At 41.5% G+C, this 18,336-nt stretch overlaps 1 protein-coding gene across 2 annotated transcripts in view; it reads left to right on the forward strand.

Annotated features, from left to right (window-relative positions):
• The window catches only part of ITPR3 (inositol 1,4,5-trisphosphate receptor type 3), a 498,562-nt gene that overhangs the window by 470,611 nt on the left and 9,615 nt on the right, over nucleotides 1–18,336 (forward strand). For both annotated transcript variants that reach the window (XM_044288135.1, XM_044288136.1), the window contains exon 56: nucleotides 17,134–17,294. In XM_044288135.1, coding sequence (XP_044144070.1) covers nucleotides 17,134–17,294 — 161 coding nt within the window. The remainder of the gene's footprint in view (nucleotides 1–17,133; nucleotides 17,295–18,336) is intronic.

The following is an 18,336-nucleotide window of genomic DNA, read 5'->3' on the forward strand; positions in this document are numbered from 1 at the left end:
GAGCTTGTGGATCTTGCTTAGAAATGGCTTCTTCTTTGCACTGTAGAGTTTCAGCTGGCAACGGCGGATGGCACGATGGATTGTGTTCACTGACAATGGTTTCTGGAAGTATTCCTGAGCCCATTCTGTGATTTCTTTTACAGTAGCATTCCTGTTTGTGGTGCAGTGTCGTTTAAGGGCCCGGAGATCACGGGCATCCAGTATGGTTTTACGGCCTTGACCCTTACGCACAGAGATTGTTCCAGATTCTCTGAATCTTTGGATAATGTTATGCACAGTTGATGATGATAGATGCAAAGTCTTTCAATTATCTTTCTGCGCAACATTGTGGGAATTGGTGATCCTCTACCCATCTTGGCTTCTGAGAGACACTGCCACTCTGAGAAGCTCTTTTTATACCCAATCATGTTGCCAATTGACCTACTTAGTGTTAATTGGTCTTACAGCTCTTCGTTATGCTCAAATTTACTTTTTCCAGCCTCTTATTGCTACTTGTCCCAACTTTTTTGGGATTTGTTGACACCGTGAGAATTTGAATCAACTTATTTTTCCTTTAAAATGATACATTTACTCGGATTAAACGTTTGATCTGTCATCTACGTTCTATTACAAATAAAATATTGACATTTGCCATCTCCACATCATTGCATTCAGTTTTTATTCACAATTTGTTTAGTGTCCCAACTTTTTTGGAATCCGGTTTGTATATTTATTATACGTGTGGTGGCTATATATAATGCATGTGTATATTTATTTTAGTAAACTTTGTTAAACTTTATTATTTTTTATACTCATTGGGGGAACATTACTTTTAGAATAATGCATTGGTATACATTGTATACCAGTGCATTCCAGCCAATCACTGTAAGGCCTCGTTCACATTTTGCTTTTTCTGCAGACAGCACACGTACCCATTGATTTAAATGTGTCTGTTCACATTTCATTTTTTTTTGTTTTTTTTTACTGACCATGGATATAATACAAAAAATCATGGGACATGCACTACTTTGATCCGTGATGCAGACGTCTATGGGTCCATGAAAATCACTGACACAACAAGGATAGCAGTTTTGTGGTTAAAAAAATTGCAAGTCATGGTAACTACATTTTTTTGTGGCATTTTCTATGACGCTAGATATTTTAAGGTGCACCATTTCATACATTTTGCAGGCACACAAAGCAACTGAAACATGAACAACCTCAAATGATAAATAAACCAGAGTGTTTTTAAAAAGCATACAAAAATACTTGTATAGGTGTCTATAACACCATTATTAGCATTATTGCAACTTCTACATGTGGTGCAGATTTTATATCTATAGCATGTCAATTTATGTTGCGGATTTCTGCATTTCTCCACTTTCAATGATGGTGAAATCTGTGGCCAGCATTTCTGCAACTAATTCACCACAACTAAAATGATGCAGTAAATAAAATGGATTTTGGTGCGGCTGAATTCCAGCTGATATTCTGCAGATTTTCCACTACAGAAAATTTCCAACAAACCTGCCACATGTACCCATAGCCTAACACTTAGGCCTCATGCACACAGCCATTGCCCGGCTGTGGCCGTATTGTGGCCCGCAAATAGCGTGTGCTCCCCCTCCCCCCCCCCCCCCCCCCACTTTAATGGTTCCGCAATCCAGAGCTGCGATGCAGAACAGAGGCACGGAACCCCACGGAAGCACTATGGAGTGCTTCCGTGATGTTTCTGTCCGTGCGGACGGATCACGAAACCATTCAAGTTGAATGGGTCTCGATCCGTCCCAGCTGCTGAACGGACGTTGCCCTGCATTGGGGACCGCAAATTGCGGTCCCCAATATACATAACGGCCGCACAGCGGTCGTGTGCATGAGGCCTAATATAGCTTAGGGCTCTTTCACACTTGCGTTCTTTTCTTCCGGCATAGAGTCCCTACCAGTAATTTGCTAGATGCCTTGATTTAATATACAGCCTAAAATACCTGTAACTCTGTATATTGCATTTTTAAAGGAAGTAATGGTTTTGAATTTTAAAATTAGTTTGGTCTTAACTAAGCCACAAGTAGGGTTAGTGGAGATCCTTCCTACCTCTTATTGATTTAATTCGAACTTTTTCAATCTCTCTCACATATGTTTTTAATGAATTGGTACAAATAGTGCAGTATACACCACACAGACATGATGCGACTGAACTTGTGCTTTAAAAATAGGTTTATTATTATTATTTATTTTTAAGCAATGCTAACCTCTTTCCGACATGCTGCATACATGTACTGCTCAGCTGGCGAGGAGTGTGCTTGAAAACTCTGACAGCAGTACCCCTTAGATGCCACAGTCAATGCTGACTGCTGGATCTAGACAGTTTGTAGAGGAAGGGAGCTCCCTCTCGCACCATTGGCTCCCCCCGTGATGCGATTCTGGGGTGTCAAATATTGCAGTGGCAGCCCCAGGCCTTAGAAAGGACTCCAGGTTTGCCAGCTACAGAAGCCAGTCAGGCTCTGCCACAGTATGAACCAATCAAAACATTGTATGTATCCCAAAATGGTATGGCAAATCATCCTGCAAAAAACACGTCCTCACACAAGACCATTTACATAGCTCCTTTGAGATAAAAAAAAAAATGGATGGTTCTCAGAAAATAGTTGTACTGGTACCAATCCATCAAAATCTGTGCTGCAAAAGTTTCCAACTGCACAGTTACCTCAGGGGCTTTGCAGTTGTGATGTAGCATTCGAAAACCATTGTAGCAAAATCCATGCTTCAAAAGCCAAATGGCACTCCTTTCCTTCTGAGCCCTGACATGTGCCCATATAGCAGCTTCCCTCAACATATATGGCATTTCCATACCCAGTAGAACCTGTCTATGTGGTGTGTGTCTCAGAAGAGACACTGGCACATGCTGGACTCAGCATAATGGGCACTAAAATGGCATATACAGTCATGTGAAAAAATTAGGACACCCTTTGAAAGCATGTGGTTTTTTGTAACATTTTTAATAAAAGGTTATTTCATCTCCGTTTCAACAATACAGAGAGATTAAAGTAATCCAACTAAACAAAGAAAACTGAAGAAAAGTCTTTTCAAGATCTTCTGTAAATGTCATTCTACAAAAATGCCTATTCTAACTGAGGAAAAAGATAGGACACCCTCACATGTATTCCCTCTTAAATTGGCTCAGATCTCACACAGGTATATCACACCAGGTGCACATAATTAGTAGATCGTTACTCTGCATGTTGAATGAGGCTTGCCCTATTTAAACCTCAGACATTTAGTTTGGTGTGCTCCTGACTGTTGAAGTGAGAGTGAGCACCATGGTGAGAGCAAAAGAGCTGTCAGAGGACTTCAGAAAAAAGATTGTAGCAGCCTATGAGTCTGGGAAGGGATTTAAAAAGATCTCAAAAGATTTTGAAATCAGCCATTCCACTGTCCGGAAGATAGTCTACAAGTGGAGGGCTTTCAAAACAACTGCCAACATGCCCAGGACTGGTCGCCCCAGCAAGTTCACCCCAAGAGCAGACCGCAAGATGCTAAAAGAGGTCTCCAAAAACCCTAAAGTGTCATCTCGAGAACTACAGCAGGCTCTGGCTACTGTTGATGTAGAAGTACATGCCTCTACAATCAGAAAGAGACTGTACAAGTTTAACTTGCATGGGAGGTGTGCAAGGAGGAAACCTTTGCTTTCCAAGAGAAACATCGAGGCCAGACTGACATTTGCCAGAGATAAAGTTGACAAAGACCAGGACTTCTGGAATAATGTTCTTTGGACAGATGAGTCCAAAATTGAATTATTTGGACACAACAGCAGAGGACATGTTTGGCGTAAACCAAACACAGCATTCCAAGAAAAGAACCTCATACCAACTGTGAAGCATGGAGGTGGAAGTGTCATGGTTTGGGGCTGCTTTGCTGCAGCAGGACCTGGTCAGCTCACCATCATAGAATCCACGATGAATTCTACTGTGTATCAGAAGGTGCTTGAAGAACATGTGAGACCATCAGTTAGAAAATTAAAGCTGAAGCGGAACTGGACCATGCAACATGACAATGACCCAAAACATACTAGTAAATCAACCAAAGATTGGCTGAAAAAGAAGAAATGGAGAGTCCTGGAATGGCCAAGTCAAAGTCCAGATTTGAATCCCATTGAGATGCTGTGGGGTGACTTGAAAAGGGCTGTACGTGCAAGAAACCCCTCAAACATCTCACAGCTGAAAAAGTTCTGCATTGAGGAGTGGGGTAAAATTTCCTCAGACCGATGTCGAAGACTGGTAGATGGCTACAAGAACCGTCTCACTGCAGTTATTTCAGCCAAAGGAGGTAACACTCGCTATTAGGGGCAAGGGTGTCCTATCTTTTTCCTCAGTTAGAATAGGCATTTTTGTAGAATGACATTTACAGAAGATCTTGAAAAGACTTTTCTTCAGTTTTCTTTGTTTAGTTGGATTACTTTAATCTCTCTGTATTGTTGAAACGGAGATGAAATAACCTTTTATTAAAAATGTTACAAAAAACCACATGCTTTCAAAGGGTGTCCTAATTTTTTCACATGACTGTATAAAAATTGCTATTTTCACTTTGCACCATCTACTTTAAATTAATTTTTGCAAAATACTTGTGGCTTCAAGATGGTCACTACACCCCTCTGTAAATTCTGTGAGGGGTGTAGTTTGTAAAATGTGGTCACTTTTTTCAGGTTTCTTTTCTTTTTTTTAACCTCAGAGCCTCTGCTGTATAAATCACCAAACTAGCCTTGAATGCACATGGTGCCCTTTCTCTTCTGAACACGGCAGTTTATGACCACATAGGGTGCATTTTCTCCTATTACCCCTTGTGAAAATTATACATTTAAAGCAAAAAGTACATATAATTGAAATAAAATTGTAATGCTGTATCTCATGTTTCAATATAAAAAAAAATTCTATGAAACACCTGTAGTAACAAGCCAATCACCATACCCCTAGGTACCACGTCTGCTATGGCAGGTAACAGACGTGTGGCGCAGAGAAAAGGGAAAGTAGGGTGCCCTTTCGCAAGGAAGAGCGAGGAGTGGTGACCCCTAACTCACCTGGCACCAGGCTGCCCTGACGTCCCTAGACGGGTTGCTCACCCATATGCCGATCACATGCCTCAACCATGGCTTACCCTGAAAGAAGCCCTAGGTATTGAGTAGGGCGGTTGGAGCACTAGTCCTCACCAGTGACACCTAGGGTAACAACAGGGAGTGGACAAACAACACAAATACCACATATAATCCGCAAAGGGAGACAACAAACTGGAGAGAACCGAAGAGCACCAGTTCCAACTGCTCCAGTAGCTCCACCACCAGGAAGGGAAGTAGGACGAGAAAATATAGAGTAGGTGGGAGTGGAAGACAAAGAACAACTGAAAGGAAAACTACCGATACCTAGATAAGGACAAAAAGGATCACAAACCAAAACAGGAAAACCTGGACCTGAATCCATCCCCACAACTAGGTCATGGAGCAATCCCTTGAAAACAAGCGAGTAGCCACCCGCTGCGACCTTCTGACCCCAGGCACCACAGGGTCAGCGATAGGTCGTGACACTAGGTGAATTTATTGAACGGTTTTAGTTAAAAAATGGGGTAATTTTTTAAGGTATTACATTGTACTGTTACCTCACGGGCTCTGCAAATGTGACATGGCACCCGAGAACCATTCTAGTGAAATCTGTCCTCTAAATGGTGCCCCTTTCTTTTAGAACCCTGCCATGTGCCCTGCTACTACATACAGGAGTTTACGACCACATATTGAGTATTTCCATGTTCAGGAAAAAGTGTGTAACAAATTATCGGGTGCTTTTTCTCATGTTACCCCTTGTGAAAATAAAAAAAATTAGGGCTAAAGCAACATATATTGGAAGAAATTACATTTCAGAAATTCCTTGAGGCTGGTAGTTGCCAAAATGTGACCTGATACCCAAAACCCATTCCTTTCTCTTCCGCCATGCGTCCATACAGCAATTTACGACTACATATGGGATGTTTCTTAATGCAGAATCATATATTAATAATTATTGAGGTTAAAATATTAAATATTGAAGTCTGTTCTGGTGTAAACCCTTGCTTTGCTACAGGAAAAAATTAATTAATAATAATTTGAGGGGCGTAGTTTCTAAAACAGCCCTTAAAAAATATGGTTATAGAAATTTCCTTGAAAATTTGAAAAATTGCTTAAAAAATTCTAAGCCTTCTAAAATCCTATAAAAGTTAAATGACATTTACAAAATGATGCCAGCATAGTTATCACTATCTGTCTTAGGCTACATTCACACGACCGTATGTGTTTTGTGGTCCTCAAATAGAATGGATGCAAATAAAATGGATGCAAATAGAATGGATTTTTTTTTTTTTTGCGGATCCATTGTAACAATGCGCTGGGAGGTCAGGCCGGGAGCTGCGTTGCGGACTCTCTGCGGGAGGAATGCTCATCTGCAAGGGGCCTAAGGGATAATTTTTTTATGATTGCATTTTACTCATTTTAGGCTTAAAATCATTTTTTCAATTGTTTTTCATTAACAATATTCAGGAGCTTTGTCATAAAGGGGTAATGTTTGCCTAGCTGCGAGAATCATACTTTCACTTTTGTGCCAGTCATCCAATAACCCCTATCTCTTAATTGCTAATAGCTCAAAAACACTTATTTAAGCCATGTTCTTTTCAGTAAGATAAGAATTGAGCTATAATGAATGTTTACAAGGTTGGAAATAAGGAGTCGTCAGCGGAGCTGTCTGACAGAACACCGTGAAAATACAGAGCATGCTTCTAGAGAATCTTAATGTTGTACAGAGAAAAGGGCTCAAAAAGTTAATAAATACCAACTGAAAAGGTGATTTTTAGCTCAAAATTAGTGCCATGCAATAATAGAAAACTTGCCTCAAATGTATCCATAGCCTGTAAAAGCAGAGAAATTCTAATTTAGAACATTGGTAATTTTTCTTAAAGGGGTTGTTCAGTGAGGTAAAAATACTATACATATACCTCTAGTTACTTGCTAATAATTGCTTATTTTTAGGTTGGTATACTTCTCCGCTCTAATCCTGCAGTCACATGACACTATCCTAATCATTCAGTGATGCAGAATGATGCTTGTCTGCCCATCATGTGACAATCCTCTTTTAACCCCGCCCCCTTAGACAGAGTTTGCTAGTCTCATGAAATGCGTCTTCTAAACCTGGCCATGCTGTGTGCACACTAAGGTTGTTTGCGGGACGTGATTGCTGTCTGTTTGACATGGGAGTGTTGTCCCTGCCCCTCTCCCCTTGCTGTGGTAAAACACAGATCTACAGGGTGGGCCATTTATATGGATACACCTTAATAAAATGGGAATGGTTGGTGATATTAACTTCCTGTTTGTGGCACATTCATATATGTGAGGGGGCAAACTTTTCAAGATGGGTGGTGACCATGGCGGCCATTTTGAAGTCAGCCATTTTGAATCCAAATTTAGTTTTTTCAATTATCCATATAAATTATCCATATTATTATCCATATAAATGGCCCACCCTGTACTTTCTCCTTCTCAAGGCAGCAGCTAAATCCTGTGGTGAGGTCTATCCAGACAGAGACCCTCCTCAGACTTGCATTAGGCACAAATCAGCAAGCTTCTCGATCCATGACATGCAGACAGTAGTCTGTTCTGCAGACTGTAAAGTGTCTTGCAGTTTTCTTAAAAAAGACAGAGTCTGATCCAGGGGCGGATTAAGTGACCCAAAGGCCTGAGGCTATTCCTCGAGCTTGGGCCGCACGAGAAAAAAACTGTATACAGGGTGCACCACATACCTATTGCATCCAGTGACGTCTCCTCTGATGTAGATGTTCTCTTTCCTCATTTTCTTCACTGAAAGCAGACCACCAGGGCTGTGGAGTCTGAGTCATGGAGTCTGAGTCGTTATAAAATAGACTGACTCCAAAAATATATAATAAATTGGTACAGTTAGTTCAATGCAGTATGTGCTGAATATGTTTTCATAAGAATTTGGGAAAATGATGAAATGTCCTGTACAGTAAATGTCTGTTCCATTCCTGATCTAAGCTTTTAGTTGAGATGAATGTGTGCTGCCCTTTAGGTAGATGCTCAGTAGTGAAGCTCCTCTGCTACAGATCAGAGGAAAAAGGCACTGGGAAGGAATGGCTGCACTCATCTCATATCTGCTAGAGAAAACAGGATTAAAGAGGTTTTCTCATTAGTTACAAAGATTAGCTTTCAACATAAAGGGACAGTTAAAAGCAGACATTTTCTAAATACATCGGTCAGTAGATTTTACTTTAGCCATGAACTATAGAGTCTATACAGTTTAGCAGGTCTATGGTAACCTGCATACCAGAAAGACTGTTATCTGATTAGCTGAGAGCAGGAGTTTTTTGTGTTCTGAAGTTGTATCCAATAAATATATTTTATATTTTACCTAAATAGCTTGATTATTGTATCATAAGGGTGATAAAATGCTTAAGTTAAGTTATTGCTTCTCATCTCTGCAGAGTTTACCACACTTCTTACTTTCCTCAGTTTTCCATCATCCACCCCCTAAAGTACTCTATACTCCTTTAGCAACCCCAGTAGTTACACTGCCCCCTGTAACTACTCCAGTAGTTATGTGCTCCCAGTAGTTACATGTTCCCCTATAGTGCTTATTGCCCCCAGTGGAGCCTATTGCCCCGTTCTCATAGCTGTGTAAGGGCTTGTTTGTTGCGGGACAAGTTGCACTGTCTAATGGCGCCATTTAATATGGTATTCAATGTAGGAGAAAAGTGGAAAAGAAAATTCCAAATGGAGTGAAAATGGAAAAAAATTAAATAGCACCATAGTTGTATGGGTCTTGTTTTTACAGCGTTCCATATGTGGTAAAACTGACCTGTTATTATCAGGGGGCTTACCTTATACGGAAGCCTGTGAGAGCCAGCCCTGAGGCTGGGTCTCACAGGTAGGCTGCCAGCATAAAAGCTGACAACCAATGCATTACAATACAAGTTGTTTTGTAATGCATTGCAGAGGGGATCAGACCCCAGAAGTTGAAGTCCCAAAGTGGGACAAAATAAAAAGTTTCAAGTAAAAATAAAATTAACCCCTTTCTCAAAATAAAACACACAAAATTGTAAAAAAAAAATAAAAATAGAAAAAAAATCAAGAAAAACTGACATTGGGTATTGCTGCGTCCTTAACAACCGGCTCTATAAAAATATTACATGATCCACCCCCTCACCTGAACGCCGTAGAAAAATAAAGTAAAACTTTGCTAAAACCATTTTTGTGTCACCTTGCATCACAAAAAGTGCAACACCAAAGCCATTTTTTGTCACCTTACATCACAAAAAGTGTAATAACAAGCTATCAAAAAGTCATATGCACCCTCTCATCTCAAAAATGAGCCCCTACCTAAGAATCGCCCAAAAAAAAATAAAAAATATGGCTCTCAGAATATGGACACACTAAAACATGATTTATTTATTTTTTGCTTTTATTGTGTAAAACTTAAATAAATAAAAAAGTATTCATATTACTTATTGCCGCTTCCATAAAAACCTGCTTTATAAAAATATAACATGACCTAACTCCTCAGTTGAACACCGTAAAAAAAATTGCTTTATTATGTAAAACTAAAAACAAACTACAAAAAAGTAGTCGCTTCCGTAACAACCTGCTCTATAAAAATAGCACATGATCTAAATTGTCAGAGGAAGGCCAAATGCACACGGGCATGTTTCACGGCCGTGAGTGGTCCGTGGTAACACGGGCTGGATTCCTGCTGAGAGCAGGAGCGCACGGCGTCATTGGTTACTATGATGTCGTGCGCTTCCTGCTGCCGCCACAGTACAGTAATACACTGTATGATCTATACCAGTGTAGTACTGTACTGCGGCGGCCGCAGGAAGCGCACGGCATCATAGCAACCAATGACGCCGTGCTCTCAGAAGAAATTCAGCCCGTGTTACCACGACCGCGTGCATTCGGCCGAACATTGTAAGAAATAAAAACAGTACCAAAACCTAAATTTTTTGCCATAGTTTCCAAAATGGGGTCACTTTTTTAGAGCTTCTACTTTAGGGGTGCATCAGGGGGGCTTCAAATGTGACATGGCAACTTAAAATTATCCTAGTGAAATCTGCCCTCCAAAAACCATTGTCATGGTCTTACCTCCTTGCTGTTCCCTTCGTTTGACATGTGCTGGTGGCCATCTTGGTTTCTGGGTTTTCTTGTAGCCTCCCACCCTGCGGCTCCTCCTTCCCACTGGGAGGAGCTGGATGCCCAGCTCATATATATAGGAGGTCTGTGGCTTCAGTTCCTTGCTTGGTCCTCCTGTGTTCACATGCTTCCAAGACTGCTGCTGCTTCTGGTTCCTGATCCTGGCCTCGTCTGACTACCCCGTTGGTTCCTGATTCCGGCTTCGTCTGACTACCCCGTTGGTTCCTGATTCCGGCTTCGTCTGACTACCCCGTTGGTTCCTGATTCCGGCTTCGTCTGACTACCCTGTTGGTTCCTGTTCCTGGCTTCGTCTGACTACCCTTCTGGTTCCTGACCTCTGTCTCCGCAAGACCCTGCTTCGGTTTAGCCATCCGTTCGGACTTTGCTTACGGCTTGCTCTTCAATAAAACCTTCTTATTTTCCACTTATCTCTTGTTGTACGTCTGGTTCATGGTTCCATGACAACCATATGATGCTCCTTTCCTTCTGCTCCCTGCCGTGTGCCCGTACAACAGTTTACCATCACAAATGGAGTGTTTCTGTAAACTACAGAATCAGGGTAATAAATATTGAGGTTTTTTGGGCTGTTAACCCTTGTTTTGTTAGCTGAAAAAAATAGATTAAAATGGAAAATCTGCTAAAAAGTGAAATTCAGAAATTTCATCTACATTTTCCTTTAATTCTTGTGGAACAGCTAACAGGTTAACAAAGTTTGTAAACTCTGTTTTGAATACCTGGAGATGGCCAATTATGGGTGGTTTCTAATATGTAAGAAGAAAAGAAGAAGAAAACCTGCTACAAGAGGACATAGTTTTAAATTAGAGGGGCAAAGGTTTAAAAGTAATATCAGGAAGTATTACTTTACTGAGAGAGTAGTGGATGCATGGAATAGCCTTCCTGCAGACGTGGTAGCTGCAAATACAGTGAAGGAGTTGAAGCATGAATGGGATAGGCATAAGGCAATCCTTCATATAAGATGGGGCCAGGGGCTATTCATAGTATTCAGTATATTGGGCAGACTAGATGGGCCAAATGGTTCTTATCTGCCGACACATTCTATGTTTCTATGTAAGCTCCACAAAGTGACTTCAGACCTGAACTGGTCCTTAAAAATTGTGTTTTGGAAATTTTCTTTAAAATTTTAAGCTTTGCCTTCTAATGTCCCCCCAAAAAATATATAATTTACAAAATGATCCAAACATGAAGTAGACATATGGGAAATGTAAATTAATAACTATTTTAGGAGGTATCACGATCTATTTTAAAAGCAGAGAAATTGAAATTTATAAAAAGTTTTATTAAAAAATATATATTTTGACTGAAATTTGCCACGGTCATGAAGTACAATATGTGACGAGAAAGCAATCTCAGAATGGCTTGGATAAGTAAGGGCTCTTTCACACGCCGTGCGTGTAATCCGCTGCGTGAAAGACAGCCAAGCCCCGCTCTGGACAGCAGAGACACGGAGCATTAACATGATTGATAATGCTCCGTGCCTCTCCGTGATCTTTTTACTACAAAATCACAGTGACAACTTTATCTCACTGTTATTTTGTAGTAAAAAGGTGAGCATTCTGTGCTGTGCTCCGAGCAATGTGCTCACTCTTAAAGCCGTCTCCTGCTGCCTCATTCTTCTCTTCCTGCCGCAATGCTCCTGTACTCTAAGACAGCAAGGAGGCATTATCACTGTAGGCCTACTGTAGGTTGTTAGCGTGGCACATGGCAGTGCTGCACTTTATCCCTCACAACTCTCCCATATACATGCATGCATATCCACACTGCAAAAAAAAAAATCTACAAAACACCATGGGGCAGATTAAGAGGCATATTCCTAATAAATTAGGCATCTTTTTAAGCAGTCCAAGTGACTAAATGCTAGCAATGTCAGCTATGAGCTGGCATAGATTTGCATTATAATTTGTTTCTGGCCTAAATTATAATAAATGTGACGGACTACACATTCGCACAGTTGCAGCCCCTCCAACTAAACTCCACCCACTTTAGGTAAAAGATGTTAGAGCAGCATAAAAAAAGTCACAAATTTTGGTTTCTCAAATTTCTCTAGTAGTACACTGTATATACACAGGTCCACTCTCCAGCAGTATACAGTATATACACCAGTCCATTCTACAGCAGTATATATTATATATATATACTGGTACATTCTCCAGCAGTATAGAGTGTATACCGATCCATTCTCCAGGCGTATACAATATGTACACCAGTCCATTCTACAGCAGTATTCAGTATATACACCAGTCCATTGTGTAGCAATGTCCCTGACCAGTTGATTAGGTGTTTCTAGTGTCCACTATTATTTTTTGTCTTGTGTTCATGATGTGGTGTGGTTTACATATACACAAGGGAGGGATGAGGGACATGAACAGTTAAATAAAGATTCATAGCACACATTGCACACCACCATTTCTCTATGTTTCGGGGGGATATTGTATATGGGCTGGTGGAGTTTGTGTGCCATGGCTGCTTTTTATTCCCAGTATTTCCCTGGTTTCATCACAGATTCACTGCAGACAGTGGTGTACCTCCAATGGAGGCCGACTATCATATCAGTACACTGCAGTATATACTATATATCTGTACAACTCCATCTATTATACCTCTTATTATCTGACCATTGGAAATCTGACCTGTAACATCTCCTTTTACCCACTCTGTTCTACCTTCTACCAGGAGGCTCTCTACCTCCAACTCCAGCCTCACTGCTCCTGTCCTGCAAGTCCCAAACAGAGTTGAGACATTTCAATGAGGACAATGTTGCTGCCTGTGGGGTAGGGGTTGTGAGGGGACAATAACGCTGGGTATTTTGTACTTCATGGTGGTAATTATTTAGCACTGTTGGAGAAGTATTTTGTGCTGCAATGTTGTATTTATATGGTGAAGCTTGGGAGGTAATTTATGCTGCATGCTGGTTATTAGATGCTGTTGTGGAGGTATTTTGAGTTTTATCATGGTATGTATTGCTGTTAGGAAGGGTAACGTATGTCCTTGACTACGTGATTAGCATTTTTTGTGGACAATCTTATTTCCTTTCTTGTATTAACGGTTTACATAGGGTCATGACCAAGTACAGCGAAATTCACCTCTGCAGTGTGCATTGCGCACCGTTATTATTATGCAATATCATATATAGCTGGCGGGGTTTGTGTGCCGGGCTGTTTTGTAATCCCAGTCCAACCCTGATGGAACACTGTATAACACGCAACAGCAGCAAGCACAGTTCACGGAGTAAGGGGAGGGGCAAGGAATAGGTAGTGGGAGGGGCTATATATCAGGCATGGGGGCCCAGTTTAGATTCTTGCTATGGGGCCCAATGATTTCTATGTACTCCCATGACTGCAGACATTTCACTTTTAGCCCTGCTCTCTTAGGAGCTTGTGATGACTCTGATCAAGTGCATGCTAGGGGTTGTCCGGTTCCCTTAGCAACATTTTTTAAACAAAAAAAAAATATTTAGTGTCTCCATATTCTAGGCCATAGTTTATTTTATTTTATGTGCTATTGGCTTAGTTAGGGGCTCATTTGTTTTGCGGGATGAGGTAACGGTTAGATTGGTACTATTTTGGGGGGCATACGCCTTTTTGATCACTTGGTGTTGCACTTTTTGTGATGTAAGGTGACAAAAATGGCATTTTTTTTACACAGTTTTTATTTTTTATGGTATTTATTGTACAGGGTGGATCATGTGATATATTTATAGAGCCGGTCATTACGGACGCAGCGATACCTAATATGTGTGTTTTTGTTTTGTTTTTTCAGTTTTTTATTATAAAATAAGGGGAAAGGGGCGTTTTTTTACTTTATTAATTTTATTAAAAACTTTTTTTTTCTTTACTTTTTCTGATGTTCACTTTTGGTGGTCTGATCCCCTCTGCAATGCATTACAATACATCTGTATTGTAATGCATTGCCTGTTAGTGTATTACACAGAGTAATACATTAACAGGTTGCCTAGGAGACCCAGTCTGATGCTGGATCTCCTAAGCTCCCGTAGAAGGCAGTTCCCTATGCCGCGCAAGGCATTGGGTAGCCTCTGCATGGCACCGGGCTGCCTTCTGAGACATCGAGTCCCTGCCACAGCAGTACGGGGACTCGATGGGCTCCCTCAAACACAAATCCCTTCTATGCCGCGGTAGCGGCATAGAAGGGGTTAATCCACAGCGATCGCCGGTACAGGGGGGTCACAGGACCCCCCTCGGCATTGACCCAGGGTGCCTGCTGATTGATTTCAGCAGGCACCCAGTTCCGATCACCGCTCACCGCGCGGTGGTGATCGGAAATACACAGGGCGTACAGGTACGCCCTGTGTCCTTAATACCGGGACATCAGGGTGTACCTGTACGCCCTGTGTCCGTAAGAGGTTAAAAGGCATCTGTCAGCAGATTTGTACCTGTTGTAAGGGATCGCTCTCTCTCAGGGGGGTCGCAATCACAGACGTCTCCTCTAACAATGGGGTTCAAGTCCAAAAGGTACTTTATTTTGGGCACTTCAGCACCATCACACACAAACATTGAAAATAAACACCTGCCCATCTGGGCTCTACCTAATACACGTGTCGTCTCTACCTCACCTGTAGAGCGCCGTTCACACACAGGATTAGATCTGGCTTCCTCAGCCATATACGGTCCAGCAGCCTCTAGGCTGTGACCACACCTGTACCCTTGGGGCGAGATGGTCCAAAGTCCTCCATACTCTGACCGTGTCCTCCCTACTCTACCCTCTTTCCGTAGGCGTCGCTGGGCCCCCCAAACTTCAAGCTTTACAAAGGCCTCACCTGCAATCACCTCTGGCAAAAGGCAATGCATGTAGTGGAAGGGTGTGGACTGGCAGATCCCACTACCAAACCTATCCCCCAGTCCACATGAAATCCAGCACAGAACAACATCTAGACAAAACTGTCTCAGCAAACTACACTTTGCTGAAACCACTGCAGCTTTCTGGATTTCAGTTATCTCACCCAGCTGAGGTATATGGGTGGGATATACACGCCTCCCAGGACTTATACTGTATACATCACCACACTGTATAAAATGGCTGACCTGTTGCATGTGCGCTTGGTAGCTGAAGGTATCTTTGTTGGTCTCATGTTCATATGTGCCCACATTATTGAGAAAAATTATGTTTTAATATGTGCAAATGAGTCTCTACAAGCAACGTGGGAGTTGCCATTACTCCTAGAGACTCTGCTCTGTCTGCAACTGTCTCCCTCCTGCAGTTTGACAGGACCAGGCAATAGAACATCATAATATCTAACTCTGTCAATCAAAGTGGAGAGGGCACAGGTGCAGAGAAATCTGAGCTTCTAGGAATAATGGCAATGTCCCCATTGCTCTTAGAGGCTCATTTTCATATAGTAAAATAAAAAATTTCTCAGCAATGTGGGCACATATGAACATGGGACCAACACAGATGCCTTCAGCATCTAAGCGCACGTGCAACAGGTCAGCTAGTTTCATAGATACAAATCTGCAGACAGATGCCCATTAAGTCTCATTGTAACCAGTAAGAGGTCACCTTGGTTCAGGCACGAGGTGTTTTATACCAAAACTAATATCCCAAGCTGACATACTAATTGCACAAGCTATGTTGTATTATAAACCTCATCAGCAAGTACTGTACAAACTAGTCTCTGTCACTAGACTATCAAGACTCATGTTGCCAAATTGTCATTTCAGCTAATGACAGTTACTTTAATGAGAGGAAAGCTTGAGGGTAACTCAGTGAACTACACTAAAGACAGCATTAAATCTGTGTGAAATGCCAGAAATTAGTGACATTTTCAACATGTAAAAATTATTTACATTTTTTTTTTTTCACTCCAAAAATGTCAGCATCTCCTTCCCGAGGCAGCGATTTATAATGATATGCATATAAAGTATGCATAATATGAAAATGGCAACTTTGTAGTACAGATAGTAAGACCATTCTGTATAAAACTAGTCATAAGGAAAAAATGTTCAACTCTATCCTCCGTCTCTGCCCCAGTTCGCATTCTGTATCAAACTGTCGGCACCTAGTGCATATACAAATGGGAGCAAGAGTAAACACAATCAAAAGATTAGGAAGTGGCTCCCTTTCTCATAATGCACGGCATTACCTTTCTGACATTTTCCAATACATAACCTGTCAAAACCATAAGGCCATTTGGATAGACTATCCAGTTTCCAGTATTTTTATTTTTTTATATTTTTTTTATATTTCATAGTGCAGCTGCTTTCCTTTATACTGGACAAAGATGATGATGTTATAACTTTGAAATGTAAATTCTTGCCATTTCGTAATTCAGGGCAAAAATTATTTTAATGCTGTGTGTTTTTATTCGATTTTTAAAGAGAAAAAATTAAATTAAAAAATTTCAGTAGATCACATATATAATAAAACAATAAAAATGTTATCTTTTAATACCTGTCTTTAATACTCGTGTTTGGTGCGGATCCGTCATGGATCTGCACTGCATGCTTCCTTCCAGAACGGATCCGTTTGTATTATCTTTAACATAGCCAAAACGGATCCGTCTTGAACACCATGGAAAGTCAATGGGGGACAAATCCGTTTTGGCTATGTCAGGACGGATCCGTTTGGCTCCGTTTCATCAGACGGACACCAAAATGCAGCAAGCAGTGTTTTGGTGTCCGCCTCCAAAGCAGAATGGATGCGGAATGGAGCCAAACTTAGCCATTCTGAGCGGATCCTTATCCATTCAGAATGCATTAAGGGCAAAACGGATCCGTTTTGGACCGCTTGTGAGATCCCTGAATGGATCTCAGAAATGGAAACCAAAACGCCTGTGTGAAAGTAGCCTTATGCAGTTGCCCTGGTCTGAATATGGTTTATCACAGACACAGCTGCACTAAAGATTGTCTTAATGTCACACATACTATCAATATTCTTATCTACTTGTAAAATGGGAATCTTATTCACTTCTGCAGGACTGGAGAGAGATAAGTTTGACAACAAGACCGTGTCCTTTGAGGAGCACATTAAGGAAGAGCACAATATCTGGAATTATCTGTACTTCATCGTGTTGGTGAGAGTGAAGAACAAGACAGATTACACTGGTCCAGAGAGCTATGTGGCACAGATGATAAAGGTCAGCTTCAACACTGAAAATGCTCTTAGTACTGCAGGTGTGTGTGTGTATATATATATATATATATATATATATATATACCGTATTTTTCATCCTATAAGACGCACCCCCCCCCCCCCCCCCCAAAAAAAAGTGGGGGAAAATAGCAGTGCGTCTTATCGGCTGAGAGGGAGGAGGGGCTGGGGGCCGGCATCTGGTTCTGTAATGGCAGTGGGGCCTGGTGCAGTCACTGTACTACACCGGGCCCCGCTCACTGTAGTATAATCATATCTAACTTGTGGTATTGTTAAAGTATTCAAATCATCTTAAATCCAGCGCTGTACTACTTACTACTAACTTCTTGGCAGTCAGGAAGCCGGGCGGGCGGCCGCTCTCAGCGTAGCTCACTATGTCACGTGCCTGCTCCACCCACTTTATGAATGAAGCAGGCGGTGCAGGTGCATGACGTAATGAGCTACGCTGCGAGCGCCCGCCCGGCCTCCTGACTACCAAGAAGTTAGTAGTAAGTAGTACAGCACTGGATTTAAGATGATTTGAATACTTTAACAATACCCACATGTTAGGTATGATTATACTACAGTGAGTGGGGCCCGGTGTAGTAGTATACAGTGACTGCACCGGGCCCCGCTGCCATTACAGAACCAGATGCCGGCCCCCATTCACTACACAGGGACACTGTTATGGGGGATCTGTGGATGACACATTAGATAAGATGCTATATACTGTATGTGTCATCCACATATGCCCCATAACAGTGCCATCCACATATTTCCCCATAACAGTGCCATCCACATATTCCCCTATAACAATGCCATCCACATATTTCCCCATAACTGTGCCATCTACAGATGCCCCCATAACTGTGCCATCTACAGATGCCCCCATAACTGTGCCATCCACAGATGCCCCCATAACTGTGACAACCACAGATGCCCCCATAACTGTGCCCACCACAGACCACCATTAGTTCAAAAGCACATCTTTTGGTTAAAAAATTTTTTTTTTTCTTATTTTCCTCCTGAAGAAGCTAGGTCTTATGGGC

This window comes from Bufo gargarizans, chromosome 3, assembly GCF_014858855.1.
Source record: "Bufo gargarizans isolate SCDJY-AF-19 chromosome 3, ASM1485885v1, whole genome shotgun sequence".
In the NCBI taxonomy this organism is placed as follows: Eukaryota; Metazoa; Chordata; class Amphibia; order Anura; family Bufonidae; genus Bufo; species Bufo gargarizans.